The following is a 17474-nucleotide window of genomic DNA, read 5'->3' on the forward strand; positions in this document are numbered from 1 at the left end:
ATAACATCTGAAGAGGGTCAGCCAGTCTGCAGGCCGTGGAGAATGATGCAGAATCCAACCTCCTGCCTCAGTGATTCACTGAGATTCTTCCCCCCATTTTTCCCTTTAAAAATTCTCATGGCTGAGTAGAACCTTCGGAGTTGGTCTCAGAACACAAGTCCGCCTTCTCCCGAGATTGCCAGCTTTTCTGATTAAAGTGACTTTCCTTTTTACTGACACTTGCCTCTTGAAATACTGGCTTTTGAGTGGCAAACAGCTGAACCTCAGTTTGGCAACAGGTATAGCAACAAAAATACCAGAGGCGATCCGTAACATTCCATGAAATGAAAATGTACTATGAAGGTTACTAGCCACTGTGAAAATTCCTGATATTTTTTGGCTAGATGTCTTGGATTTGAAGTAGTTGCCAGGGGTTTAAATTTCATCTCTCCAGTGATTTAACACGCCCCCCCGCAAAAAGAGGGGTGGTGCTAGATAAACAAAGTACACCCTTCTTCACTGCCCTTGCCTGAGCCAACTACTTATAATAAGAAATGCAATTATTAAGGTATATTTATGGAATATCTAATATGAACCAATACAGCAAAGGTCTCAGACAATGTAAAATCATGGATCTCCGAATTCTAAGTGTCCAGAAGCCATCTGCTTCTGTTAGTATTCAAACAGGTATTTTCTGCCTCGTATATATAATTGTAGCCTAGAGAGCCCATGTGGGTGTGGAAGGAGTGGTAGAGAATTCCAGAACATCTACCACCTAGAAATTCATAGCTGGGACAGGGCTCACCAGATCGAGAGCAAGTCCAGACACCCCCCTGACTCTGCCATTTGTACACTCAGCTTTGTCAAACGGGAAACGCTAATCTGCAAATCTGACAAACACTTTTTCAAGAAATCCTCAGGAAATTTAACAAGCAAAATTTCAGAAAAATAATGCTTTTCAGAGAAAAATCATGCTTTTCAGAAAAAAAAGCATTTTTCAAGTGTAGAATTATATTTTAAAAGTGTAGCTAAAGAAATTAAAATAAGGGAACAAAAAGCAGCTGTCAGTAAGGACAGTCAAGCAGTTTGCCAGGGACAGAATGAAAGGGCCTGTGCTCCTGAAGCCTGCTTTATTCATACTCAGAAGAAACCAGATTAAAAATGAAAACATCTCAAAGGGGGTGGATAACATCTTTTTATCATCTACAAGGCTTGAGAAAAACGAACACCCTGAGTATCTTTCTCATCATACTTTTCCTATTACTACTTTTCTACAATTTTGTTCTCTTCTTCTTTCTCTCTTTTTCTAGCCTCCCTCCATCTTACTTAAAACAATCGAATATTCAATTGATAGTTTTGCTAGAGGTATGTTTGTTACATACACCTATTCTCAAACAGATGATTTTTGTGTAAATGGTGAGAGAGAAGACAGAGTCCCATAAAATTAAAGAGTTCTAGAACAGAAGCATTCAGGGGGGCTTCTTGAACCATTTCCGGTTGGTTGTGGTCCAGCTGAAGCTGGCATGTTAGGCTGGCGTGTAGGAGAGGGAAGCAAGAGGAAGGAGGAACTAGAATGAGTTTGTTCTGGGCCGCCCTGGGGCCTGCTTAGACAGGCCTGCACTCTCATTCCTGCTGTGGCCTCGGGGCCTCCCGGAACGCAAGGTCCAGAGGCCACTCCGGCAAAATGTCGTAAGGGCGCATCTGTGGGGTTGTTTAGGTTTCATCCTGTGCTCCCCTCTTCAAAAGCCTCCAAAGCAACCTTCGTGATTTTCCTTCAAGAGCCGTGTGGCTGACAGGGTCTCGGTGCTCTGGCCAGATGTCAGGCCTGCACCTCTGAGGTGGGAGAGCTGAGTTTAGGACATTGGTCCACCAGAGACCTCCCGGCTCCATGTAATATCAAACGGCGAAAGCTCTCCCAGAGATCTCCATCTCAATGCTAAGACCCAGCTCCACTCAATGACCAGCAAGCTACAGTGCTGGACACCCTATACCGAACAACTAGCAAGACAGGAACACAACACCACCCATTAGCAGAGAGGCTCTCTAAAATCATAATATGCTCACAGACACCCCAAAACACACCACCGGACGTGGTCCTGCCCACCAGAAAGACAAGATCCAGCCTCATCCACCGGAACACAGGCACCAGTCCTCTCCACGAGGAAGCCTACACAACCCACTGAACCAACCTTACCCACTGGGGGCACACATCAAAAACAACGGGAACTACAAACATGCAGCCTGTGAAAAGGAGACCCCAAACACAGAAAGTTAAGCAAAAGGAGAAGACAGAGAAACACACAGCAGATGAAGGAGCAAGATAAAAACCCACCAGACCAAACAAATGAAGAGGAAATAGGCAGTCTACCTGAAAAAGAATTCAGAGTAATGATAGTAAAGATGATCTTAATCTTGGAAATAGAATGGAGAAGATACAAGAAACGTTTAACAAGGACCAAGAAGAACTAAAGAGCAAAGAAACAATGATGAACAACACAATAAATGAAATTAAAAATTCTCTGTAAGGAATCAGTAGCAGAATAACTGAGGCAGAAGAATGGATAAGTGACCTGAAAGATAAAATAGTGGAAATAACTACCACAGAGCAGAATAAAGAAAAAAGAATGAAAAGAATTGAGGACAGCCTCAGAGACTTCTGGGACAATATTAAATGCACCAACATTCGAATTATAGGGGTCCCAGAAGAAGAAGAGAAAAAGAAAGAGACTGAGAAAGTATTTAAAGAGATTATAGTTGAAAACTTCCCTAATATGGGAAAGGAAACAGTCAATCAAGTCCAGGATGCATAGAGAGTCCCATACAGGATAAATCCAAGGAGAAACATGCCAAGACACATTAATCAAACTATCAAAAATTAAATACAAAGAAAAAATATTAAAAGCAGCAAGGGAAAAGCAACAAATGACATACAAGGGAATCCCAATAAGGTTAACAGCTGATCTTTCAGCAGAAACTCTGCAAGCCAGAAAGGAGGGGCAGGACATATTTAAAGTGATGAAAGGGAAAAACCTACAACCAAGATTACTCTACCCAGCAAGGATCTCATTCAGATTCGATGGAGAAATTAAAACCTTTACAGACAAGCAAAAGCTAAGAGAATTCAGCACCACCAAGCCAGCTTTATAAGAAATCCTAAAGGAACTTCTCTAGGCAGGAAACACAAGAGAAGGAAAAGACCTACAATAACAAACCCAAAACAATTAAGAAAATGGTAATAGGAACATACATATTGATAACTACATTAAATGTAAATGAATTAAATGCTCCAACAAAAGAAATACACTGGGAGAAAAACTATACCAGAGCTAATCAATGAATTTGGTAAAGTAGCAGCATAAAAAATTAATGCAGAGGTCTCTTGCATTCCTATACAATAATGATGAAAAATCTGAAAGAGAAATTAAGGAAACACTCCCATTTACCATTGCAGCAAAAAGAATAAAATACCAAGGAATAAACCTACGTAAGGAGACAACAGACCTGTATGTAGAAAACTATGACACTGATGAAAGAAATGAAAGATGATACAAACAGATGGAGAGATATACCATGTTCTTGGATTGGAAGAATCAAAATTATGAAAATGGCTATAGTACCCAAAGCAATCTACAGATTCAGTGCAATCCTTATTAAACCACCAATGGCATTTTTCACAGAACTAGAACAAAAAATTTCACAATTTGTGTGGAAACACAAAAGACCCCAAATAGCCAAAGTAATCCTAAGAAAGAAACACGGAGCTGGAGGAATCAGGCTCCTGGACTTCAGACTATACTACAAAGCTACAGTAATCAACACAGTATGGTACTGGCACAAAAACAGAAATATAGATCAATGGAACAGGATAGAAAGCCCAGAGATAAACCCATGCACATATGGTCACTTTATTTTTGATAAAGGAGGCAAGAATATACAATGGAGAAAAGACAGTCTCTTCAATAAGTGCTGCTGGGAAAACTGGACAGCTACATGTAAAAGAATGAAATTAGAACACTCCATAACACCATACACAAAAATTAACTCAAAATGGATTAAAGACCTAAATGTAAGGCCAGATGCTATAAAACTCTTAGAGGAAAACATAGGCAGACCACTCTATGACATAAATCACAGCAAGATCCTTTTTGACCCACCTCCTGGAGAAATGGAAATAAAAACCAAAATAAACAAATGGGACCTAATGAAACTTCAAAGCTTTTGCACAGCAAAGGAAACCATAAACAAGACAAAAAGACAACCCTCAGAATGGGAGAAAATATTTGCAAATGAAGCAACTGACAAAGGATTAATCTCCAAAATTTACAAGCAGCTCATGCAGCTCAATATCAAAATAACAAACAACCCAATCCAAAAATGGGCAGAAGACCTAAATAGACATTTCTCCAGAGAAGATATACAGACTGCCAACAAACACATGAAAGAATGCTCAACATCATTAATCATTAGAGAAATGCAAATCAAAACTGCAGTGAGTTATCACCTCACACCAGTCAGAATGGCCATCATCAAAAAATCTACAAACAATAAATGCTGGAGAGGGTGTGGAGAAAAGGGAACCCTGTTGCACTGTTGGTGGGAATGTAGATTGATACAACCACTATCAGAGAACAGTATGGAGGTTCCTTAAAAAACTAAAATACAACCCAGCAATCCCACTACTGGGCATATACCCTGAGAAAACCATAATTCAAAAAGTCATGTAACACAATGTTCATTGCAGCACTATTTACAATTGCCAGGACATGGAAGCAACCTAAGTGTCGTCCATCGATAGAGGAATGGATAAAGAAGATGTGGCACATATATACAATGGAATATCACTCAGCCATAAAAAGAAACGAAATTGAGTTATTTGTAGTGAGGTGGATGGACATAGAGTCTGTCACACAAAGTGAAGTAAGTCAGAATGAGAAAAGCAAATACCGTATGCTAACACATATATATGGAATCTAAAAAAAAAAAAAGGTTCTGAAGAACCTAGGGTCAGGACAGAAATAAAGATGCAGACATAGAGAATGGACTTGAGGATATGGGGAGGGGGAAGGGTAAGCTGGGACGAACTGAGAGAGTGGCATGGACATATATACACTACCAAACGTAAAATAGCTAGTGGAAAGGAGCCGCATAGCACAGGGAGATCAGCTCAGTGCTCTGTGACCACCTAGAGGGGTGGGATAGGGAGGGTAGGAGGGAGACACAAGAGGGAGGGGATATGGGGATATATGTATATCTGATTCACTTTGTTATAAAGCAGTAACTAACACATCATTGTAAAGCAATTACACTCCAATAAAGCTGTTAAAAAAAAAAAAAAAAAAGCAGAAGCATTCAGAGACAGACAGCAGTATAGTTGGTACCAGGAGTGGGGAATGGGGAGTGACTGTCCAAAGGGCACAGGGTTTCTGTTTGGGCTGAACAGGTTCTTCAAATGGATAGTGGTGATATTTGCACAACACTGTGAATGTAAATGCCACCCAATTTTACACTTAAAAATGGTTGAAACGGTAAATTTGTTGTGTATATTTCATCACAGCAAAAATTTTTTTAGAAAAGGAAAAAAAGTAGATGCAGCACACCGTCTTTCAGACACGACCAATTTATTCAGGAAACTCAAAGTTCAGTTTGGCAAAGTATATCCAGGGGCAGGGTTTGGGATGATCATGTCATCGGAGGCAACCACATTTTCTAGAGCTATTTGGCCATGGGGTAGTATCTGAAGGAAAGAAAACAAAACTTTAAAAAATAATTTAGGGTGTGTGGGTGATAAAACATAAATATTTGCAGAGGAAAACAAACAACCAGCTTACACAACTGAGGCACGAGAAACGCTGACGCTAGTAGAAACCCTTTATTCCATTTAGTTCGACAGACATTAAGCACCTAATATGTTCCAGACACTGGGGTAGCTGCCGAAGCTGAGGTGGAAGTACAGAAATCACCAAGACGTCATCCCTGACCTTAAGAAGTTTACAACAGCACGTGTAGAAGTGAGGGCTACGGGTGAGAAGCCAAAAAGCCTGCTCAGAAACCTGGAAGGAGGCTTAAGTCGGGACCCTCTTAAATTAGGTGGTGTGGGTGAGGCAGGGGATAGCATGCCAAGCAAAGACAACTCTGGTGTCTAAGCATGTCTTGGCAACCGGAAATGGTCTAGTTCCTCCACAGCTTTCAGTGTGTGAGAGGGGAAGGGGTATTCAAAGGTATTTAGTTTTATTTTAATCCCTGTCATCATTAGCCCATTATAAGAGATTGACTAGGAAGTGAAAATGATTAAAAAAAAAAACCCACCACATCCAAGTTTGAAGAGGCAGGGACATAGACGGGAAATACCGTTTCATAGTGTTAGTGTAAACTCAACTGCTTGTGTATATCCATTTAGTAGCTTAAGTAAAACCATCAAAAGAGGAAAAAAAAACCACTGGGAGCACCACAGTTCATCATGGCAGAACACAGTCTCTCCCGTTAGACTATAAAGATAGTTTTGGCTACTGCCAAGGGTGGATGCAAGGGCACAATGGAAATTGAAGTCCATATTTTACACACAAATTAAAGTCTATAAACATTTCAAACTTAACTGAACATAGATGACGAAGAGGGCTTAGAAGAGATAATTTGGGGAGACAGATGAACTCTTTGTAGACTGATCTAAAGATGACTTGGGGTGCTGTATCTCCTATTTTAAAAAAATACAGGATGAACAAGTCTGAATAATAGTTTACTATATGTATAACACACATCTCAAAAAGAATTCTAATGCAACATACTACTAATCAAACATCACAGTTTCTGCTTTTGCAATTTACACAAATTACCTGAATTTTAATACTTTAGGGAACCCTTACAAACACAATACACAACAAGTTGTAATATTATTCATCATCCTTAACTTCTGAAAGTTTGGGTTATATTATTTTATCTTAAAGGAAAACTAATATTTATAAATCTCATTTTCCCACAGAATTAATTCATCACTCATTTTAAAAAATAATTTTTAAAAAAGAAGCTTCCCTGTAAGCCTTTATCAATGGTAAATTGGAATGCAAACACCTGCCAGGCTTTGACGAAATAAAAATAAACAACTTATTATGACCAGCACCTCATAAAACCAAAACCTCCTTTTGAAGTACAAAGTTCAGTTCTTCTTGCCCTCTTACTAAATGCTAATCCGAACCCTCCCCGATCTACGAACCATTCTGGTTTATGTCACAGACATACAGTATTTTTTAACATTAAGAAATTCTTGACATGATACCATAAATAGTTGTGAGAACCAAAGTGACTCAGAGTACTAGAACAGATATAATAGCACACTGAAATAGTTTAAGGGTAAAATTAAAAAAAAATATCTATCATGGTCTTATTAATTCAAATTAAAAATCAAAGGATGAAGTATCATTTCAGACCTATATACATCAAGATGCCAGTTCTTATAAAAATGCACTTTAGTTGTATATGCAAAAATAATTTTATATTAATTTTATTTAACTTTAATGAATTTTCCCCAACTCTAACACTAAAAACATAAAAAGAACTTAAATTTTAATGGCAAAAGTTCCTGTTTTCCCCATCTATTAAAAAGAATTTTGTTTTCCCTTATTAACATACAATGCCCTGTTGTTAAGGCACAACTTGTTTTTAGGATAAAAATGAAACCATAGGTTTATTTTACACAACAGTTACAAGGCAGACTTTTGTAGGCATATGCTGAAAATAATTAAATAAGCCTTAAATTCAACCAAGATCTAAACTGAAAAATCACTGCTTCTGTCCACAAGCAGCCACCACACAGCCAGGAGAAGTAGTTGCAACTAGATTCCAAACAGTTCCTGTTTTAAACCTGCCAGAGCTTGTCTCCAGAAGGCCATTTCCAAGCTGTTATCAAGGAGAGGCAAGCCGGATATTTCCTTTTCTGAGGAACAGGGGGTGGCACTCCAGCTTTCTTTACTTATGTTTAAGCTAGGAGAGACAGCTGTCACCTTCCAAGCCCGAGTAAAATCCAACTTCTGAATTAAACATCTGAGACAGGGCAGATGCCTGCTTGGCATCCTCCCTTGGCTACCCTTCCCCGGGCTTCCTTCTTCCCTAGTCTTTTCTTAGTCACTGCCCCTCCCACTGCCTCTGACTCAATTTGCACAATATTCAAAGGAAGCACCCAGAAAACAGGAAGAATTTGCACAATTACTACTTAAAACACACAGACCAAGACGCTTGTTACTTCATTATACAGCCATAAACAATTCAATATTTAGGATCAAAGAAAAACTCTAAAATTGGGGAAAGGGGACAATTGAATAACAAAGACAAACATGACCCATCTTGTAGGCTCTGACACTCTCAACTGAAATAGGGATACAATATGAAAACTCATAGAGAAAGCAAGTTCTCTCCAGCAGGCAGAGCACAGCCAACTCTTGTATTTTCTGCATTTTCATTCTTTGAAGGATGGGTCAGAAGAAACGCTCTGTAAAGACAGAGGACTTGGGTTATACTTGACAGTTACTTTGTGGTTTTGAAGGTGATTTTCCTTTACTTTTCGAGGAGTCTTTGAAAAGTAATTTTCAGCTAGGACTCTGCCAGGACGACTCTCTCCATCGGAACTTTACTAGAGTCTCCGTTCTGCCCTAAGATTTCAGCAACCAATCGTGGAGATGTAGGTCTATGAGACAATTCAGGGATTAAGTGCTGGGGAAGAGTATACTGGTGAAGAAAGAGAAACAGAAATAAAAGGAGAACATTAATCAACAGGCTAGGGTGATAGGGAACAAGGTAGAGACAAAGAGGGGCTGAGGAAGGGGACAGTTGATGGATCCTGAGGTTATCAATGTCAAGATGAGGGAAAGGGAGACAAGGAACTGGGGAGGTGAGGATCACTAAAAGTAAACATTTTAGAAATAACTGTATTTATGTCATTCTTGGGAGATATTATCTGTCTCACTTATTCATGAAGGTGTTTTACTGGTATGTCCTGGCACAATAATGTCTTACATAAATAAATATAAATACTGTTCTTTGTACTTACATTAGTTCTATAATGTATACTGACTTTTAGAAACAAAATGTTTTAAAATGAAATTTTTATAAAAGCACTTAAAAATCATTAGTACTATAATATACCAAACAAATCACAAACATAATGCATTTAACTGTCGGCCAATATCTTAATTTTTGCACACAACAAAGCCCTTCACAAAGTCATTATCTACATGTGGTTTAACAAAATTAAAAATAAAACCAAAGCACCATGCTTGCTAATATGAACTAGTCCCATTTCCTAATATGCTAGTCCCTTTTCCCTAAGTTTGACACATTACAAAGAAAACAAATGTTTGTACTACAGGACTCTGGAAACAGCATATGCCTTTGCCATCCCTCCTGAGAAAAAGGATTTCCTCATCTCGTTGCAAAAAAAGATGCAGTCTCTAATATTCTGCTCAGAATTCCTAAGTCCTGTTTAAATATCAAGTGTTCCAACTACCAAAACTTTGAATGAATTTTCATGAACAAAACCCTACCTATCAAGGCCCATTACCCTACCAGATTGGTGACCAGTTGCTAGAGACTGGGTGGTAATGTGTGTATCACACTAGGTCCAATTCCCCAGTGAGGAATAAGGACCTTGGACAGTGTAATTTGCAAACCTAATGTTGTGAGCACATTCCACCAGGTGAGGATGCCCATCTTTTGGTCAACTTTACCTCCAAGATTGGAAAATAAATGGAAAGTTGATTTAGGGTTAAAAAATCTAAAGAGAAAAAGAAAGAGAGAGAGAGGAAAGAAGAAAGATATAAAGAAAAGAAACCATGAAACCACAAGAAATGCCTCTCCTTATCAGTGTTATGGAATAAAACCATAGCAAAGTCATGTGAAATAATGCTACTGTTTACCTGAAATTTCCAGCTATCACATTCAGAGAAATCAGACATCCCAATGGAAGATATCCTACAAAGCAAGGTTCAAATTACAGTGACACAGTGAATATGTCACAACCTTTCTTCCAACCAGATTCTGCACACTTGAATAGGAAAAAAATTCAACAAAAAGTAACTCCAATCTTCATTTTTTTAATCTGAAGGGAAGATACAAATTATCTCAAAAGTTAATACTTAGTTTGGTTAGGTTAGATCCATTTATTAATGGTAAAACTAACCACGGCAAAAGCAACCTTAACTTATTCTTGATAATGAGAGAATCTCTATACACAAACCTGGCAAATTTTTTAAAAAGTACTATAACAAGGCTTTTGAAAATAATAAAAGCTAGCTCAATTCACATAATGTCAAATAACTTTCAGTTAATAAGAGGATCATTTATATTTTTATAATGCCTTATACAGCATATTTTATCCCTAATGAGAAAATATACCAAATTCTAATGCTAACCCTGAAACCTTAATCCAAACCTTACAAGTTAAAGACTAAATGCTGGTCAAGAGGGAAAGGATGGAACCATGCACCGTCCACAGGGCAAATGAAAACTACCAGCAAGATGGCAGAAATGTTGAACCCATAGGTACAAACACACTTTTCTTTATAAAAACAAAACAAAACACACACACACAGAAATTACAGTTACAATGCAACCATCATATATCTATACTCGCTACTAGCTGGTGAACCTGTTATTAAAATTTCAAAGAAAAAAAACAATTTAAGCTTTTTCTATTTTAATCCATAAGAAATATATTCAGTAAGTGATAGAGAATTTGTTGCATATTAATGAATTTGTAGCTTCTTGTGCTTTCCATCTGAACTAGGGGTTAAAAACCCCCAATTATTTTATTTTCAATGAGATATAATTGCAAAGTAATATTAAACATCTACACAAAATCAATCCTTTCTTCAGCCCAATTCTATATGAAAGTACTAACAGTGAAGATTCATGATATTGTGTGAAAATGGTGACTCATAACAATGTAGACTCGACTATAGATTTTAATTCACAAATATATATATATGTGCCTTGTGTATGACAACTGTACGAAAATAGTCTCAAAAATAAAGACAATACTTGAGACAGGAAGCAACCCATTCTCCCTGATCTTGCATCCTATTACAGGGAAAATAAGTCTCTGATGCTTCATAAATACTTTAAAAAGTTCGGGATGGCCTTAACCATGCAGTCTCCACCAATGCCTTGAAGCCTCCAGCGTTCCAGGCTGACCGTTCAGCTCTGGAGGAGCGGTGACCTGTAACCAGCGTGGTTTATTTATGTCCTGTCTTCTCTAGACTGGGGAGTTTTCTGACCAGAGCTTGGTGGTTCATTCTGATGCTGGCGAGGAGCCCTCCTTCAATGCCGTCGGAACCCGTGTAACTGATTTCTTCCCCACTCAGGGTAGTCATATGCCCCCCAAGGGCTTTTAGGATGGCGTTGCCAGCACATATATCCCACTTTTTGATATATGTCACATGGATATATAGATCAGCTTTTTCTTGACTCTTATCAGGCACATCCAAGAGTGCTAAAACTTTATAACCTACAAGATAAACACAGAATTTAGGTTATTGTCTGAAAGATTTGAAGAAAGGAGCTTACTGTTTTGAGTACATTGTTAAAATAACAGCACAGGGTGTGCAGGAGATCTCTGTACTATCTTTGCCACTGCTAAGTCTAAACTTATTTTTAAAAAGTTTTTTTTTTAAGTAATAGCGCAGACATTAAACCCAAATGAGCCAAAAAAAATACTGCAGAGTAATTTATTAAGCTGTTCTCAAATACAAACAAATATATGCCTATAATATTTTAAATTTAAATCCACTTTGTGCTTGTCTTCTACGGGGTGATACCTTCAACATGAATCGTCTCCTATGGACTATTAAACTAAAGCTAAACACCCACAGGTTTCCCTTGAGTCTCCAGGAAGGCTGGATTTGAAAGAAGAAAGCACAAAATAATGCTACTATCTTAAGTCTTTTTTGTAATGAGGCAGAATTTTAAAAATAAAATAAAACAAACCCAGAAGAAACTGGGTCTAAAATCTGGTTTATCCCATTCCTACTGGGCATTTTGGATATCACCTTCCCTAACCAAACTGAGAGTCTGTAAGAAAACAATAAAGCCACGTTAAGAAAGACACGTATAGGTCAGCAGTAAACGAAAACTATTAGGCTTAAAGGTTAAAAGCACTACTTTTCCCTTTATTACTCTGCTGAAAAGGTTTTCAAACACAAATGTTTCCGACTATAATTTGCTATTTGTTTGAATTACAACACTTCTGCCATATTAAACAACACTCAAAACAAGGTGGGCAAATGGCCCAGGAACTAAGTCTGGGCCACGGCCTGCTTTTGTGCAGCCCTCGAGCTATAGATGGTTTTTCTTGTGTTTTTTTTTTTGGTATTTTTAAAACACGGTTAAAAAAAAATCAAATAATAGTATGCAAAAGAGATCATGTGACTCACAAAGCCTAAAATATTTACTATTGGGCCTTTCAGAAAAAGTCAGCTGACCCTGAGCTAGAACATAGGGAATGCAACAATACAGGATCTGCATTAAGCTGGATGGGCACTAGACTCTGTGGCTCCTCCCAGACACGAAAGCTGAGGAGTTCAGGGGCGTTAACACTGACCAAGGGGTTGGCCGTTCTAGTAACACTTCTGATGATTCCTGGCACCCTGCTGCTAACTAAAGCGTCGTGATGTGCTGGATCTTTCTTCTTCTCCTTGCTATTCTTACAGTTAAACTAATAGCACAATTATTTCACCATCAGATCATATATATAACAACCATCAATGTCAGAAATATGCTTTTGTAGTATTCGAGGAACAGAAATCACCATTGTGAGACTGTTTCTATTGTGAGACTGTCTCTACCAAGGAGGCACGTATGACTGAATCCCACTCTCGAGATCACCAAGTAGGAGACCATGCCTGTCTTGAAAGCCCACTGTCCATTCTCACTTTTTTCCCAAGGATGGGCCAACCAAGTGTGCCTCCTGACATGGCCTTGGCCCCACAGGGAACACTGCACAGGCACCGCAGGGGAGCAGGAACATACCAGCACCACCCGCCGGGATGATTGTGGTCTGGTTTCCGAAAGTCTGAAGAGCAACCTGCTTGACCATTCCTGAATGTGAGCGAGACACGACGATCCTCGGGGTCTTCTCGTTGTAAGAAGCGCGGGCTTTCACATTTGACCCATGGTCTACCATCGCCCAAGCTGGAAAGAAAATGTAACAGCCAGTAATGGCACTGAAGCTTTTAAAACCAGAACTCAAAGTACCAAGAGTGACTGAAAAAAAACTTCTTCCAAAGAATTACTCATACTTTTTTCCAAAACAGGAAGCTTTCATTTTCTGAGTACAAGAGTAACATGTTTATTTTTTTTACAATAGTCACATATTAAAACAAAACTAAAAGAGGCTATGCAATCCTGCCCAACCAGAAACAGTGACTATTAACTCCTCGGCTTAAGAAAGCCCGGGCTCCAGAGCTCCCTGTAGGGCACTGCTGAGTCTTCACTGGGACCATGCTGCAACTCAACTTCTCCTCCCTCCCTCCCTCCCTTCCACAAATCTGATCCCGAGAGCACTCTCTAGTAAACATCCTGCACTCTAATCTCCACCCCAAAGTCTGATTCCTGGGCAACACAACCTGCGGCAACCTACGACATAATTCAAAATTTAAAAACGACCTTTCTTCTATACTACCTTTTCGTCTGATATGTTCATGGTTTCAATTATTTGTATATTGGCTCAATTTCCTAATGAGCTTTATAAATATAAAACAGCCAAAGAGGCAAGTGAGTTAGGTTTACATACCTGCTACATCAGAGAGTATAAAAAGAAAAAGCACTAGATTTCAAAGTAGACCAGAAATTTTTAAGATGAGGAGATTGCAGAGATGGCTTGAAATGTTTTTCTTGGTTTCGAAGTTTTCTTTACTGACTACCAAACTCTACAAGAAAACAAACTTCCTCATAAATATCTCAATGAGATTACTATTCTAGTAGTCACTCACTGTGAGATAAAATATAGTCCACCACAGCTAGCAATGTAGGCAGCTACGTTACCACTTACTCCTGGCTGCAGAAAAAAATTTTTTAAATGAACAGAGTCTAGGTTTCTGAGTTCCCCAAGCTGACGGCAGTCTCTCAGATTCTTCTCCCACGTCTTTCCAAAACCACACACAGCAACAAAGAGAACAAAAACAGAGTTAACTAATACCTAAAGAATAAGTAGGAGACAGAGGATAGCTATAAACACAGATTTATCAGAAAGAAGGGGAGTAAATACCAAAGATCAGCAGAGTAAGTACCGCAGCTGACCCTGTATAGGGAATATGGCAGGAGCTTCATGGAGGTGGTGGCAAACTCAGACAGCAATAGCCAGAATCCCTCCCCAGAAGGAAAGGTCCCATCTAAAATGAGAACTACTGAAAGGAGGCCTGAGACTTGGCAACAAAGCAGTGGGTAAAGGAGGCTCGGAGAAGACACGGAAACAAGGGTGAAGTCTCAAGAGCATACTGGATGGAGAACAACATCTGTTAGGACGTTTCTCTAAGAGAGACAATTTGGAAGACGGCAAAGAGGACTAAAAAGAAGGACGGGGTTGAAGGTAAGGGCCCTATTGAAACAAGAAAGGGTCAAACAAGAAAGAAAAAATGTGAAAACAACAAAAAAAGAGGCCTACTAATAAAGACAACGCCTTCCTCACACTAACATTAAAGAAAGCTCGTAAACCAAGAATTACCCAAACCTCTGTCCTGCTACCACCCTTCCCCCAATTCCACAGAAACTGGATCAAATAGATATAAGAAATATAGAACTGCAATGTCTATTGAAAAAGAAAAAAACATAAGGAATGACGACTAAAACATTTCAGGCTACTTGAAAATTTCTACAAAGCAGAGTTAAGACTATAATGCAACATTGCAACACAGTTAAAAATAAATAAGCAACAAAAAAATAAAAAGAATGCTATGGAACAAATAAAAAAGAACAAATCAGAAGAGGTAAATAAACAATAGGAAGATATGAAATGGGAACTCATATAAAACAGGAAATAAACTGAAGAAAAAAAGAAGGACAGGGCTTCCCTGGTGGCACAGTGGTTGAGAGTCTGCCTGCCGATGCAGGGGACGCGGGTTCGTGCCCCAGTCTGGGAGGATCCCACATGCCACGGAGCGGCTGGGCCCGTGAGCCATGGCCGCTGAGCCTGTGCTTCCAGAGCCTGTGCTCCGCAACGGGAGAGGCCACAAGAGTGAGAGGCCCGCATACCGCAAAAACAAACAAACAAACAAAAGGACAAAATCATTAAAGGCTTAGTACTAAATCACAGGATACACAAGGGACAATAGAAATGCCCAAAAGCATAGAAAGCAATAAGAAAAACAAAAAATAAATGAGACAAGTAAACACATAAAAGGGACCAGAGTAAAAGTGATCCATATGGAAGCCAATGAAAGAAGAGTCAGCATACATACATTAGGAGTCCATGAAACAGAAAAACAAAGTGAAACAGAACTAATCTTTAAAATTATGATTCAAGAAAATGTCCTTGAAATGAAGAGAACCTAAATGTCCACATTGAGACATAATATGGAGACAACTGCCCAGAATGCCAACTCTGAATCTGAGATAAGTCATAGTTCTTTTACGAGACTCTAAAGATAATGTTCTTTGGCATTCCAGGCAAAAAGACCAAGCTACTTACAAAGAACAGAAAATCAGGTTATAAGCCTTTTTCTCAAGATTCAACACATGCCTACACAGATGTCACACCAGTTCAAGAGTTTATACCATTTAACCAAGAAAAAACGGTGTATAGTGGGTTGAATAACATCCTACCAAAGTTCAGGTCTACCCTGAGCCGTCAGAATGTGACCTCATTTGGAAATAGGGTCTTTGCAGATGTAAAGCTGAGGTCATAATGGATTAGAGTGGACCCTAAATTTAATGACTGGTATCCTTATAAGAAGAGCAAATGCAGAAATACAGAGACAAAGAGAATGTGAAGAAGGAGACATGAATTGGAGGGAAGTGTCTACAAACCAAGGCAGACCAAGGAATGCCTGGAGCCACCAGAAGCTGGAAGAGGCAAGGAAGGAGTCTTCTCTTGAGTGTGACACTGTCAACCACTTGAGATCAGACTTCTGGCCTCCAGAAATGTGAGAATATAGTTCTATTGTTTTAAGCCACCCAGTCTGTGGTAATTTGTTATAACTTCCCTAGGAAACAAATACAGTTTTAAAATACATATATTTTATAACTAGCCAAGTGGTCTTTCCAAGTGTCAACGCTATAGAAAAAGCTTTTCCCATGTAAGAACTCAGGTAATTTGGCATTCACGAGCTAGCTCTTCTAAAGTAATCTATTAGAGGACAGGCTTTATCCAACCAAAGATGACTGAGGAACTCTCAGCGGAAGTACTGCTGGTAAGCACTGAATAAGTGTAACTGTGGATTTAAGAGAAAGACAAAGATAGGAAAAAGGTGTAGAAATGTTACCTCATAGTTGATTACTGAGAGTTGAAGGACACCATTTAAATCTGAAGATTTGAATAGTGGAGTAGAAAGATAAACATCAAAAAAATATGATTGACTAACATGGGGATAGTTGGTCAAGAAGGCTAAACTAAGCTAATTTAATTGCTGCTGCTAGGAGAGAACCAATAGGTAATACCTGAAGAAGATGACTATATAGTGGTTATTTAAAGAGAAAAGTATATATTAAAGTGTTACTAAAAAATGCAACAACAGAAGAACAAATTAAACTTAAAAAATAATAACTGTAGTTTGAGTCACACTGAATATATAAAAATCCAGGAGATACGGATATTAGAGAGAGAATGCCTACTCTTGCCCCAGAATAACATCTGTTTGCACCGGAGGTGGCTTTTACCCTAACCCTAACTTGAAAAATTGGTAAAGGAAAAGAGTACAGTGACTTTGAGTAGAAACCATGTTTTACAGTAAATAAATAACCCCAAGTTGATGGAGAACTTTCTCTACAGAACTTCAGCTGACATACGTAGAAAAAAACAACAGAATTGAAAATCCCATTTTACATCTTAAATAGATCTTAAAACTATTATATGGAAGGTTTAATGGAATCCTGATTTCAAATGATGCCAAAATCTCTCTCTAGATTACCTGCTGATACCAAGAGAATCACCATAATTTTATAACTGAGAAGTCTGGTCATGACACCTTAACCATCTTATTAACATCATTAATAGTGAGATGACACATATGTAACATAATGTGATGCAGTAGGAAGTACATGAAGAGTACCTAAAATGTGTTCTTGAGAAAAATATTTAACCTTAATCCAATCAAGCCTCCAGACCTGTTACACTTTATAAGAAAAAGAAGATGAAAAATAAACAAGTTAAACAACAGCCTGGGAAAATAATGAGAAGAATCCAAGAGGCAGGACATTCTATGACAAGGGGCCTGATCTCAACAAGGCAATGTCTGGAGATAAGGGGGACTGGGGGCTGTTCTAGGATCTACATTAGAAGAATTTAACATAGCAACCTA

At 38.6% G+C, this 17474-nt stretch overlaps 1 protein-coding gene across 1 annotated transcript in view; it reads right to left on the reverse strand.

Moving 5' to 3' along the window:
* Positions 1-5829: 5829 nt before the first annotated feature.
* Positions 5830-17474, reverse strand: part of BPNT2 (3'(2'), 5'-bisphosphate nucleotidase 2) — a 31785-nt gene continuing 20140 nt past the window's right edge. Inside the window, exons 4-5 of the mRNA XM_030859710.2 lie at positions 12991-13152; positions 5830-11470 (exon numbers count right to left, since the gene is read on the reverse strand). Coding sequence (XP_030715570.1) covers positions 11199-11470; positions 12991-13152 — 434 coding nt within the window. The 3' untranslated portion in view covers positions 5830-11198. The remainder of the gene's footprint in view (positions 11471-12990; positions 13153-17474) is intronic.

The sequence above is a fragment of the Globicephala melas genome, chromosome 17 (assembly GCF_963455315.2).
Source record: "Globicephala melas chromosome 17, mGloMel1.2, whole genome shotgun sequence".
In the NCBI taxonomy this organism is placed as follows: domain Eukaryota; kingdom Metazoa; phylum Chordata; class Mammalia; order Artiodactyla; family Delphinidae; genus Globicephala; species Globicephala melas.